This window comes from Dreissena polymorpha, chromosome 6 (genome assembly GCF_020536995.1).
Source record: "Dreissena polymorpha isolate Duluth1 chromosome 6, UMN_Dpol_1.0, whole genome shotgun sequence".
NCBI lineage: Eukaryota > Metazoa > Mollusca > Bivalvia > Myida > Dreissenidae > Dreissena > Dreissena polymorpha.
The window spans coordinates 58,729,775-58,744,476 of NC_068360.1; the positions used below are offsets into that span (position 1 = coordinate 58,729,775).

General features: G+C 34.3%; 1 protein-coding gene across 1 annotated transcript in view; it reads right to left on the bottom strand.

Annotated features, from left to right (window-relative positions):
- Positions 1-2,441: 2,441 nt before the first annotated feature.
- LOC127835289 (transmembrane 9 superfamily member 2-like) overlaps positions 2,442-14,702 on the bottom strand; it is a 33,705-nt gene continuing 21,444 nt past the window's right edge. Inside the window, exons 13-17 of the mRNA XM_052361638.1 lie at positions 13,971-14,130; positions 12,457-12,608; positions 11,831-11,942; positions 10,969-11,140; positions 2,442-6,970 (exon numbers count right to left, since the gene is read on the bottom strand). Coding sequence (XP_052217598.1) covers positions 6,903-6,970; positions 10,969-11,140; positions 11,831-11,942; positions 12,457-12,608; positions 13,971-14,130 — 664 coding nt within the window. The 3' untranslated portion in view covers positions 2,442-6,902. The remainder of the gene's footprint in view (positions 6,971-10,968; positions 11,141-11,830; positions 11,943-12,456; positions 12,609-13,970; positions 14,131-14,702) is intronic.

Below are 14,702 nucleotides of genomic sequence, written 5' to 3' on the forward strand. Positions count from 1 at the left end.
CCGAAAACCGCAATGTCGGGGCAAATTACAAAGACGACCGATCTACACGTTGTAATATTTATTCGAGCTTACTCTATTAAAAGCATACTTTTAAAATTGCATATATTGTTTAATTTCTATTTAAAGAATAAAGGCAATAATAATAAGTATATGTTTTGTTATTTGCAACCAAACCTATGTTGTTGTTGTTCCTTTTTTGGAGGATAAAAAAGTTTGTTGTAATTTCAGGTCAATATGTAAACAGTGTTGTATCTGATTGTGCAATAAGAATTTTCGAGATAAATCGAATTCGTTGCGATTTGTTATGAAATTTGGCCAGTAAAGTATAAAAAGATCCAAACTCTGGGGGTTTTAACACCTTTTGAAACATGTGAATACAAGTTTGAGGAGATTTATTTAATCTTACTTAAGACATTAATGAAGGAATTAAATAAAGATGTCAACTGTTTCTGAGTCTGAAATCCTGGCATTAGGGGAGAGTGAAGCAATCAGATTATGTGAAAAGACTACCATTATTGAAACAATCATTGCCTTGACCAAACACTGCAGCGCAAGAGTGCGACAAAGGGCACTCAAAGAAATGTGCCCATGCAGAGTTAAAGAAGATTTAACGGAGTTCTGGGAACGAGTCTTAGAAATGGTAAACGATGAATCTCCAACTGTCAGATTTCAGGTAAACATATGTTTTGTACAAAACGGAAATTTCCATTGTATATACCAGGTTATCTTCAATGACACATGTGTATATGTATTGATATTGAGTTTCAAGTTTCAGCCTAGACATTGCGAAATTAAGGCTGTTGAGGTCTTTTTGTCTTCTTCAAAATGAATGCTTACATGTATCTCTTGGTGATTTCAGAATATATATGGCTTGTTGGAAAAAATAAATCTGTCATTCTCTGGGGTATGAATGTGACCATCCCGGGAGGTCATGGGCTCGGTCCCCACTGTGGATCTCCACAAAAGAAGCCAAGCATTGGTTTTACCCGGGAATCATAGTCTCTAGTGTTTTAATAAGCCTTAGACTTTCAATGCAATTGGGCTAAAATAAATAGGTTTAAACTAAGTATTGTGTTTTTAAAGAGAGGTTGGGCCTAAACTTACTAAAATGGTGTTTTCCCTTTGATTTACCAATCCAGCCAATAAAAACGTTCATTGAAAATTTTTCCAATACTGAAAACATCTCTTTTAGAGAATGTAGCAGAAAATAAATCAAACCATCTTTCATTTTGGCCTTAGAAGCTTTATGTTTATTAAAATGCCCCCCCCCCCCAAAATGAATTGATTTGTTCTATTTCCCAGGTTTTGCACACACTGTGTGATGGATCTCCTTCCCACATGGAGGACAAAGTAGCCGACGCCTTGGATATTTTCAACAATGACAGTGACCAAAAACTTAGGAGAAAAGCTCATCAAGTTCTATCTGGATATAGGCGGACAGGAAAATGGAACGTAATGTGAATCTAGGGGAATGTGAACTCTTCAAAGAAAGTTCTTACAATTATTATAACAAGCAAAATCAAGGATCAGAAAAAGACTACTGTGTTGCTTTCATGAACAAGGAGCAGGATCTGATTTGTAAAACAACATTGTCGTCCAACTGCAGTCGTATTAAAAAACATCTCAAGTGGATCTCAGTTCATTGTAGCTAAACAGTTCAAAAAAATATATATAATATATATACAAATGTATATGTTTTATCAACTTACTAAAGTATGTATTTAATTTGCTATCAATGAACAAACAGCAACACTTCATGTTACATTTCATGAACATGTTGCACTTAACAATGGAAACAAAATCTTGATATTAAGATCAAGGAAAAGATACTGATGATGTGTAAGGAACACAGCCTGCACGCTTTTATCCTGGTTCTTATTTGCGGTTATTCTGTATATGAAATTAGCAAAGATCAGGATGATAAGCATATAGAAACAATAAGTATGAACTATTGAATCTTCTATCTCATTTAATCAGATTATGCTACCCATCTATGAAATGAAAAATTACTTTGGTAAAACATACTGTAGATGACTGTCCCTCCAGTGTTTTTTTTCACCATTTTGGGAATGGGGCCGGGTCCCTTTAAATTGGGAAATAACGTGTTCTCTTGAGTAAATTTGGGAGATTGATATTGTTGCTTTTATGATTAAAAATACTTTGAAATTGATAATAATAGTGATTTCAATATGATATATTTTAAGGTTCAACTTCTATAGCTTGACTTTGAGATAATTTACATGTTTATATAATTATTAAAATAATTTTTGTGTGTGGAAACCTTCCATTGAGAATTTTTAGGTCCCATTTGGGAAAAATATATACTTTTTTCCATTGGGAATGGGTCCTCTTACCGGACCCAAATTTGAACGAAAAAAAACACTGCTTACAGTTTGTTGAAATTCTGTATTCAAACTTAAATAAAGTGAACAAAAAACTACTGATATTAGCAGTTTATTTAATGTCTCAAAATCCCACTTGAACCTGAGAGGTCCAAAAGAAGCAACACAATTTAAATGTATCATACACTTTGTAGACAAAATATATTATAATATGAATCTAGTTTTACACAAAGTATATTAATATCCATAAATATTTATTCAATATACACATACACAAACAGATAAAGTTTAAAAACAATATTCTTTTTCAATTGCTTTTGATGTTTATTTAAAATATTACTGTAATCAGTTCAAAATTCATGCCCGTTTGGAAAAAAGCCTGTTAAATACAAGAAAATGCAAAACTGACATTCCATGCTTGGTCAGATTACTGGTTACAATTTTTTTATTAAATAGCAATCAGAATTTGCCAATTATTATCAATATTTAAAATTTCTATAGCTTGTGGCAAGGAATATTAAATACTTTACTATATACTGTTCATTGGTTTGTTCAGATATTATTATATTCAAATAAACAATCTTAAATAACAAAAAACACATGTATTTACATTTTCAGAGAAATGTGGATACACATTTTTGTATTTATTCAGAAAATATCATTCTTTTACTTGAACAAGAATCCATGTTTAACTCTGCTTAACAACTATCCTTAACAAAGGTGAACCATAATGAAAACATAAAAATAAGAATCAACGCCATTTTTTTTCAATAGGAAATTTTCAATCTTATTTAGGAACAAGCACCTGTCAAGAGTACATGTACCATATAGCATGATTCTGCATATAAAATATATGAGCTGATCTCAGAAAAAAATGGGCTTAAAGAATCTGGGATATCACTTTCCACATAGACTTGATTTTTGTTTTGAGGAGACCTCCTTTTAACAAAAATGTCCATGAAGGCGTAAAGTGGCAACCCTCTCTCACATGCGTCAAGTCCAGTTTTCCTAGAGTGCAGCTCATACTTCTCATCCAATTTATCTCAACCAATTACAAGTAGTATTAAATTCATACAAAGAATGGTATTTGTTGTACTTAATTGTATACTGAAACAATAACATTAGCTGGTATTTTCAAATTGGCTGAATTTTTTATTTGATTCAAAAGATAACTTCTTTGAGTAAAATGTGAAATAAAATTGTTTTAAATGTGATTTAACATGGAATGATCATGTAAGAGAGAAACAACAAAATCCCTAACAAAATAATAAATAACTTTATTAAAACCTCACATCCATTATAAGACAAGAACAGATAACTACATGTACATACAATGTATGTAACAGCATGCAGTCATGGTACCAAAGTGCAATACCGGTACACATTTTATGATATATACTCTCAATTTTTATAACAATCAAATGTTCATTATAAACTTAAATAACAAACAAGCATAACCATTCATAAAAAATAAGGAAACAAGTAGTATAACTTACAACAAGAGCTGTCTCCATAGGATGACTTATGCCCCCGATAAGCGCTTTGATAGAAATTATGAGCATTTTTCGAAACATAAACGCATTTTTCGAAACCTAAACTCGAACACTAAGTTCAAGGTAAGGTCAAAGGGGTCAAAATTTGTGTGCGTATGGAAAGGCCTTGTCCATATACACATGCATACCAAATATGCATGTTACATCTGAAGCGACTGCAAGTTATGAGCATTTTTGGAAACCTAAATGGACAGACGGACAGTGCGATCACTATATGCCCTCCTTTGGGGGCATAAAAATACACAATACATAGATGCATGTTAGCCTACATGTGTATGTAAGGCTGATACAATGATACGCTACACAGTGAACTACAGTTGTACATAAATGACGCTAATAAGTTCCACGTTGTGAAATGCAACATACAAGATATAACTGAGAACATAATATGAATTCATTTGAAAAGTAATTATAGAAGTTGTGATATATCTTTTAATTTTACACTCAACAAAAGAAATAATGAGCCAATCTGATATTGCTATATACAAAATCTTTACATATGTATATTTATATATTTATTTCAGCTGGAACTGTTTGTATGATCATTCGAGTTAACATGCAGATTTTCATACCAAAATATGAGGGGAGTGGTGAATGTGTTGACTATTGTAAAGTAGAAATATGTAATTGAAAATAAATCACTTTTAGTTGATGAAGCATCATAACTCGAACTAGTGCATATATCCCAATCATTATCAGTTAAACAACAACATATGCTTGAAGACAGTAGATGGTTATTTTGCAAGCAATCATAAGTAAAAGTATACTATCTGCAGTGCAAACTTTAAACAATTATAAAGTTCTTAAACTAAGATAATGGCAACATTTGTTATATAACATTTTTTATATATTGTGTTATTTACTTATTTAGATATGTTTGTTCCAGAAAAGTCAAGTTCAATATGCAGTATCATGATTTTTTAATGATCCCATAGAACTTGAGATAACAATAAGTTATATCATACCACAATCCAATTTAAAAAATGTTTAACAGCTTCCACAAACCCATAACAATAAACATGTTTTTACATGTTTAAAGTTTTCCAATGATATAACCAATTCATAGTAACGCACATATTTACAACATCATAATGGATTTACAAGGACCTTCCGCACCAAAAAAAGGCATGTTTCATATGTACCGTAAAAATGCAGTCATAAATAGAGATTTTTTTCCTTAAAAATTTGATTAAATTTACAGTCTCGACTTATGAGGTCGTCCATGAAAAATAATGATGACATTCTACTAAGATTGATCCCCGCGGAAATGGTTAAAGTTGTTGTTGTATAGAAAACTTGTCGAAATACGACACAGAAAATTTCCTCTTTTAACTGATTCTGACCAATTAATATTACCACAGTTTGCCGCAACATTTCCCTTGTTTTTATTTTCATAATTTAATCCAAATTTTTCATGTAAGCAGGTTTTTTTACGACTGAACGTGTAAACAAAAGATCGAGTCATTTTTAAAGTAGAGCGAGAATTGGCAACCTGTGTGAATTGACAGATTGACGTCATCAAAGGAAAGCCGCTTCCTGTCAAGAAGCCATAAAGCATCACCCTTCTCGCCGATAAAATAAAATTTCTTTAATTTGTGAAGCGACATGTTTAACCAATCGGGAGTTTGTTATTCCCTGGTAATCGTCCAATTATGTTTGAGCATGTGCATAGCTCCGCCTTTGAAACTGTTATGTAGAACAAAGGTGGAGTTAGCGGTCTATTGGTTATGTCAATCATTGTCATAAAAACGTGTTTACCGAGGAACTAATCAATTGTTTTGATAGTCAGATTAAAAGTACAAAGATTTGATTACAGTGATCACAGTGTGTCATCGGATTATAAGTTTGTGGATTATTACTAGCGTGGACAATTAAGTGCAAACTTTATAATAATAATTTAATAAAAATAATACATTTGATTTGTGAAAATGCCTCGAAAACGCCATGCGTATGACAATACGTTTAAAATAGGCTGATAGAATTTGCAGAGCAATCAATTAATAATAGTGCTGCTGAACGCGAGTTAGGTGTTTCGTATGTCGTTGATGTGTAAATTACGATGAACATGTATATAAGTTCTGGTTTCTTATGTTGTCTTTGTTTTTATGTGGTTCATTATGATTTGCTCGTCTATATTTTCATATATTATTTTAGATTTCCTAAAAATATATCGTATTGATTATATTTTAAACAAAGTACATAATACACGTGTCCGCTATGTCTACGTCGCACAGTGCTATATTGACGTCATGGTCTATGTATAGAATAAAAACTTCCCGTACATTTAAAATTGCGTCTGTTTATGAAATTCTTGCACGGACAATTTCTGACTCGACTAATGACTTGGACATATTCAAAATCTCCGATTTTCGTATAATTTTTTACCCCCGACTTATGAGCGGGTAGACTTATGACTGCATTTTTACGGTACTCAATACACAGAAATGTATGTACATTAAATACACTTAAAAACAACAGCATACACTTGTCCTTACCAATGTTTAAGATCATGTTAAACAAATGCCTTTTTGAATTTCACATTTGAACTTAAATTTCTTATCTTAATTTTTCGTACTTTAATCAACTTTTTGTTTGTTGAATATTTGCACAAATTTCTTAAACAGTTTCCCCAAATTGATAATGAAAAAATGTCAACATGTAATAACCAGAAGTATATATTGCCCGCTGAATGTACACATTTTCTTCTGCCACATACTTAAAATCCTTTTATTTTTTTATATTATTATGTTTACAAGCCCTCTAAAAGAAATAATAAAAGAAACAGAAACAATAATAACACAGTTGAATCTCATTAAAATCACCTCCAGTCAGATGATGTTGTTCTATCAACAGACCTGACATAATCCATTTGATTTTAATGAGATTATAACAAAGTCACTTCATATTATAAAATCTCTTGGTTTCCACCAAAAAGCTGAGAGCCTTTGATCGCCTCCCACAAATTTGACCGTTGATGCCCCAAGATTCATTACTTGACCTTTCAATCTTAGTCGACCTTGACCACGCTGTAGATCTTGCTGACAAACCAGAAGCAGGCAAAGAAACCAATGGTTCCTGAAATGAGAGACATGCATGCACGTGATTTAATATTAGCAGCAAGGGACAAAATTGTCACAAAACCAGGTTTTCAGTTGAAAAACATCTGATAAAGGCAGACAATTCAAAATGTGTATTGTTAACCCCCTTGTGTAAAATTGACCTTGATTTCAATAAGAAAAAAAAGAGATGTGTTCGTCAGAAACACAATGCCCCCTATTGTGCCTCTTTGAAATAAATAAATAAAAAATTATTTTTGTTTTGACCTTTGACCCTGAAGGATGACCTTAAACTTCCACCACTCAAAATGTGCAGCTTCATGAGAATGCTGCATTGAAATTTAAAAAAAAATTGTGACCTTTGACCTTTAAGGATGACCTTGACCATGAACTTCCACCACTAAAAATGTGCAGCTTCATGAGATACACATGCATGCCAAATATCAAGTTTCTATCTTCAATAATGCAAAAGTTATGGCCAACGTTAAAGGTTTTTTTCGGACGGACGGACGGACGGACTGACATACACACATACTGACGGACAGTTCAACTGCTATATGCCATCCTACCGGGAGCATAAAAAGTCTGATAAAGAGAGACAACTCAAAATCAAAATGTGCATTGTTACTGATTGTTCATTGTTACATAGTTGTTTCGAAATCTATTTTTAGTCGTTGACCTTGACCTTGGAGATATTGACGTAATTCTTTCACGAGACACACTGTCCAATAATGGTGAACAAATGTGCCAAATGATTTTAAAATGTCACAATGAATGACATAATTATGGCCCAGACAAGCTCATTTATGGCCATTTTTGACCTTCAAACTCAAATTGTGACCTTGACCTTGGAGATATCGACGTGATTCTTTCGCTTGACACACCGTCTAATGATGGTGAACAAATGCGCCAAATGATTTTAAAATCTCACGATGAATCACAAAGTAATGGCCCAGACTAGCTCATTTATGGCCAGAGCTCTAGATAAGAGGCGTATCTGCGTATTTACGTATTGAAAAAATAAAAAAACGCATTAAAAATCGGCCCAGTACGTAACAAAACGCTTTACAAATCTTAGTACATATTTTAATTCGATTAAAGTGCGTAACCGGTTTAACAATAATCCAGTAAAGTTTTTAGTGTAAGGTAACCTTTGAATCAAAAGTAAGTAAATCAAAATAAGTTTTTAACAAGAGTTCCGCGGTCGGAGATGACCGCATTGAAGCCGGATTTTTTATTTAAATGACAGGAAAGTACCTTTCGTGTTTTTGTCAATGCAATACTTAAATTACTGAAATATTGTTCAAAGGTCAAAATGAAATGTAAGTACTTTTCAAGGCATGAGCAAACCTTGTGTTATGTTTTGAATGCATATAAAAATTTTAACATTTTAACATTGAAGGTCACAGTGACCTTGACCTTCAAATGAATGACAGTGAAATGAGCAGTGGTGATCTTCTAGTACTGGCCAACCTTTATGTCAAGTTTGAAGACTCTAGGTACAAGCATACCAAAGTTATAACATGGAATAAGAACTTTAACATTTTTACCTACCAAAGTTATAAGAACTTTAACATTTTTACATTCAAGGTCACAGTGACCTTGACCTTAGAATGAATGACCTTGAAATGACCAGTGGTCATCTAAGTGTGCTTGCAAACCTTCATGTCAAGTTTGAAGACTCTATGTCCAAGCATACCAAAGTTATAACAATTTTAACATTTTAACATTTAAGGTCACAGTGACCTTGACCTTCAAATGAATGACATTGAAATGACCAGTGGTCATCTTCTAGTACTGGCCAATCTTTATTTCAAGTTTGAAGACTCTAGGTACAAGCATACCAAAGTTTTAACATGAAATAAGAACTTTAACATTTTTACATTCAAGGTCACAGTGACCTTGACCTTCAAATGAATGACCTTGAAATGTCCAGTGGTTACTTACTAGTTCTGGCCAACCTTCATGTCAAGTTTCAAGACTCTAGGTCCAAGCATACCAAAGTTATAACAACTTTAACATTTTTACATTCAAGGTCACAGTGACCTTGACCTTCAAATGAATGACCTTGAAATGTCCAGTGGTTACTTACTAGTTCTGGCCAACCTTCATGTCAAGTTTCAAGACTCTAGGTCCAAGCATACCAAAGTTATAACAACTTTAACATTTTTACATTCAAGGTCACAGTGACCTTGACCTTCAAATGAATGACCTTGAAATGTCCAGTGGTTACTTACTAGTTCTGGCCAACCTTCATGTCAAGTTTCAAGACTCTAGGTCCAAGCATACCAAAGTTATAACAACTTTAACATTTTTATATTGAAGGTCACAGTGACCTTCACCTTCAAATGAATGACCTTGAAATGACCAGTGGTCATCTGTTAATCCTGGCCAACCTTCATGTCAAGTTTGAAGACTCTAGGTCCAAGCATACCAAAGTTATACCATGAAATAAGAACTTTAACATTTTTACATTCAAGGTCACAGTGACCTTGACCTTCAAATGAATGACCTTGAAATGACCAGTGGTTACTAACTAGTTATGGCCAACCTTCATGTCAAGTTTCAAGACTCTAGGTCCAAGCATACCAAAGTTATAACAACTTTAACATTTTTTATATTGAAGGTCACAGTGACCTTGACCTTCAAATGAATGACCTTGAAATGACCAGTGGTCATCTGTTAATCCTGGCCAACCTTCATGTCAAGTTTGAAGACTCTAGGTCCAAGCATACCAAAGTTATACCATGAAATAAGAACTTTAACATTTTCGAGCACGCCGCCCGCCCCCCCCGCCCGCCCCCCCCGCCCCCCCGCCCGCCCGACAACATCAATCTATAAGCCGAGATTTTTTCGAAAAAAATCCAGCTAATAAAATGGTGGCCCATCATGTTTGTGGATCGAAAAGGGACGTTTTAAGCAACTTGCGGGAAGATTTTTTTAAAGAAAGTCTGTTCATATCGTCTTTTTAAATATATTCTGTTCGCATTTGAAAATATAAATAACAAATAATAATACTATTTCTAGATTAAACACGCCTTTTACTTTTTCCGTTTTCTATGGAAATGGAAAAAACCCTAAATATTCCTAATCCTTTATGGCTGAAACAAAGGAGTAAAATACGCATTGACAATAATATCAGGGGGTGAAATACCCTTTAGACTTAATCCTTATCTGGAGCTCTGTTTATGGCCATTTTTGACCTTCAAACTCAAATTGTGACCTTGACCTTGGAGATATCGACATAATTCTTTCGCGCGACAAACCGTCTAATGATGGTTAACAAATGTGCCAAATGATTTTAAAATCTGACAATGAACGACAAAGTTATGGCCCGGACAAGCTGATTTATGGCCATTTTGACCTTCAAACTCAAATTGTGACCTTGACCTTGGAGATATCGACGTAATTCTTTCACGTGACACACCGTCTAATGATGGTGAACAAATACGCCAAATGATTTTAAAATCTGACAATGAACGACAAAGCTATGGCCCGGACAAGCCTGTTCCGCCCGCCCGCCGACATTCGCCAATCTAATAACCAGTTTTTTCCTTCGGAAAACCTGGTTAAAAAGCTTTTAACTGTAGGAAGTATAATATTTACAAAACATAAATTTCAACTTATCAAAAAAATTTAATTGTTGTCAACATTGATCATTGTTTTGTAGAGTCTCGAAAATGTCATAAAAGAGGTCAACGAACCCTTTTTCAGGACCCACTGGCATTTTTTAGTCTTGCTAAGTCCAGTATATTGTAAATAATTTAGGGCTGTGCTCTGTGAAAAGGGGGTTTAATGCATGTGCAGTCCACACAGGCTAATCAGGGACGACACTTTCTGCAGAAACTTGATTTTTGCTAAGACTTTTTTTTTAATGAAAAATATCATAAAAGCAGAAAGTGTCGTCCATGACTGCTCAGGCTAATCAGGGAAGACACTTTACGCACATTCATTAAACCCCCTTTTCACAGAGCACGGCTCATATATAAGTATAGCTAACATAAAGTATAGTTTTACCTGTGAGAAGAAAGAAGAGGAACACCACAATGAGCATGTATCCAAAGTAGAGGATAGTTGAGGCGAGGCCGACCAGCTCCAGTTTGGACACGTAGTAGTGGATGCAGTAGATGAAGAAGTACACCGAGGTGAAACCAGACGTGAGGAACGACCGCCACCACCAGTGGTAGTCCTGCAGCAACAAAAGGGACATAATTATGAAAAAAGTCAGAGTTATGGAACTTGTTCAGAAACCACATACTTAATGGACATATGTGTAAACTTTCAATTAAATACTCGTAGTAAAATTAGTGATACGAGATTTTCAGGTTTATCATATCCATATTTCTAAGTAAAATTGTACCTTAACCAGAGCGTTAAGAAGACGCCAATATTTGGTTAAGTGGTTAAGCTCGGACTAAGTGCTGCATAGTCACACACTTAAAAGAAAATGAGGTGGTTCAATAAACACATGCTGCAATTCATCAGGTCAAATTTGGGGTATTTCATGCATTAGCCACCTAGGGAAATACAACCTAAAAATGACATTCCACTTCACCCTATAATGCGACATTACATTTTAAGATCAATTCTCTTCAATTACAACAATAAATATGTTGCAGAATTTCATAAACACAAACACTGGCCATGGTTTGTGAGATTAAAAAAAAAATAATTTCACAATGTTACATCACAGCCTAAACATTGTGATACAAATTCTTAAAACAGTCACTAATAATAACAAACAACACTATGATCGAATGAATTGGTAATAACTTCTGCCTCAGCAGCCTGGTCATTTTTCAAAAAATATATCCGATAAAAATTAGGTTTATCAAAGGAAAACACATCATCTTTTACGTAGTTATCTTATATCACTTACCTCAGCACAGAGATGGAAATAGCAGAGCAGTATGGTCGCCTCTGAGCAGGTGATGAGGAGGATAACAAACACCAGGAAGAGGAAACCAAACATGTAGTACGTCTGCTGGGACCTGAAAATGACAACATTATGTTTTTAAACATAAAATAAATAGATTCCATGTATATTTTAGTTTAAACCTATTTATTTTAGCTCGATTGCATAGAAAGTGATTCCTACTTATTTGAAATGCTCTCGAGTCCTTATTTGAAATGCTCTCGAGTCCGTTTCCTGGGCCTAGAACCAGTACTTGGTGTCTATATGGGAGATCGAATGAACGCTCCCACAGCGGGGATCGAACCCGTGACCTCCCGGTCGTTAGGCGGACACCATATCCATTACACCACGGCGACCTTCATGTATATTTTGCATCTTAACATGGTAGATATACTAAAAGGCACAGGCAAAAAACAAACTGAACAGATTAATAGACAATTTTAAAATGAGAGGAAGGGAGAAATAGTAGCATTATCATGTTGACAAATGTTTACAAAGAAACAAACTCGCAAAAAACTGTTGAAAATGAAGTAATGAACTGAGACCATAATAATTGTCATAATGATCGACTCGGCAAACAAACAACTAACCAGATACTGTTTAGGATGAAGAAAAGCTGGATGAAGATGCATCCAAATGGCAGAACTCCGCCCATGACAATGCCAGGGATAGGCTTGGTGTAGATGGTTTGATCTGGGATCTGTCGAGGGATCTGATTGGTCCGTACTGGGTGCTCGATTGGCTGCAATAGAATGGTCACATGATCTGTGGGGTCCACCAGTCCTAAACCACTGTGATCTTTTTCTCACAATTTGGTGTATATAACTTATACCCCAAAATTAAGCGTCAGATTATTTCAAATTTGTAAAAGTTTTTAAATTCAATTAAAGAGAAAATACTATACATAAACTCATAGGTTAAGTTATATGGATGCAAAAATTTCTTTGTTTCTACACTTGAAAGCTCTCTTTTTTCAGGCATCTTAAAATAAACAACATCAATTGGGACTGTTTGGACTGGATTTGGGAAAAATACTATTTGCCATTGGGTATATGACACAATAACAGCCATAAAATCAGCAACAAAAATGACATGCTAGAGTTTCTTTAACAGTTTTAGGATGAATATTTGCAAAAATATTTAACCGAGACAAGCGCAAGTGTTAAATAGTAAATGCATATTGATATGTAGTCATTATAGTTTTTTTCAATTTCTATCAAATTATTTTTTGCAAGTGTATTATTAATCAGTCAATAAACAATACTTTGCTCTTTTCAAGTGTTGCTAATACTTAACTCCTGTGGTTTATTGATTGTGTTTGCATCAGAACCCAAATTTAATGACTTATCAACAGGGATAAATAAAAATTATTTCTTAAATATTATTAAAACAAGATGTGTTTGTGAAACACTATGTCCCCCCACCCATATATTTGACCTTTGAAGAATGACCTTGACCTTTCACCACTGAAAATGTGCAGCTCCATGAGATACACATGCATACCAAATATCAAGATGCTATCTTCAATATTGCAAAAGTTATGGCCAATGTTAAAGTTTTACGCAAACCAACAGACAGGGCAAAAACAATATGTCCCCGAGTATAGACTGGGGGACATACAAATTATTTATCAATCTTATTTCAGAATGACCACTTCTTATTTTGAAATATTAATTAAAAACTTAACATGGACCATACCTTCTATAATCATCACTTGAAAGGAAAACAAAGAAACATTTGTAACACAGTTGCCCACACTTGTTTTCAGCACCTATTGTAAAAAAAACATGTAAGTTTTGTCAAAAAATTTAGAGGCCCAGCAAAAGTATAAGGGGCTAATGGCCTGAGAGGTCTTGCAAATTTATATCCCTTCTAAAAAAATGGTATGCAAACAACTACAATTCAGCCTTGCTCTGGGAAAACTGGGCTTAAAACATGTGCGTAAAGGGTTGTCCCAGATTAGACTGTGCAGTTTTCACAGGCTAATCAAGGATTTCACTATCCCCTTTAATGGCAAAGTGCACAGGCTTATCTGGAACGACACTTTACGCAAATGTATTTAGCCCGGTTTCCCCACAGTGAGGCCAAACTACAATTCTCTTACCCTTTTCTTGAAGCCAAAGTATGCTCCAACAAAGGTGAGAGGGACAGAGATGCCAAACCAGAGTGCCAGCAGGGCAAGTAGGGTGGTGAAGGGAATGGCAGCGCTTGAACCCTCGATCCACAGAACCAGGTTCAGGATAAAGAATAGTGCAAACACAATTCTGGAAAACATGAGAGTCTGTATGAACTAATAATACTTTCATGGCTATTCCCAAAAAAATAACGTGACCCAGCCAGGAATCCAACCAACGATCCTTGAATTAGTCCAGTGTTCTTTGACTGAGTAAGCTCAAGCCGTTTCTTCACATCAATAATAATCCATCAAAAATCTATGATACCAGAGAAATTACCAAATTATCAAATACATAACCGGCCATGCAGAATTGGTTTTTGCCATATTATCTTAATGAGTTCCATTTGCATGGACATTTTAACCCGAATTCTATAAAAATTAGAATAAACAACACCTTCAAACTAAATCCTATATTTTAATCATTATTTGCTTTTTTCATGATCACATTTAATATACCATAAAAGTGTATTCAGTGAGACACTTTTTGACTGATTGAATTTCTTTATGGTACACTAATTTCCAAATTTACAATGCAAGTTAGAAAGAAGGTAACATTTTGGCCATGGCTGCCCATCTTTGTTAACAACATTCAATAGTTCCACAGGTATATGAATATTCTCCATAAAAAATCTGTGTCTAGAGTGCCATAGCAGATTTCTG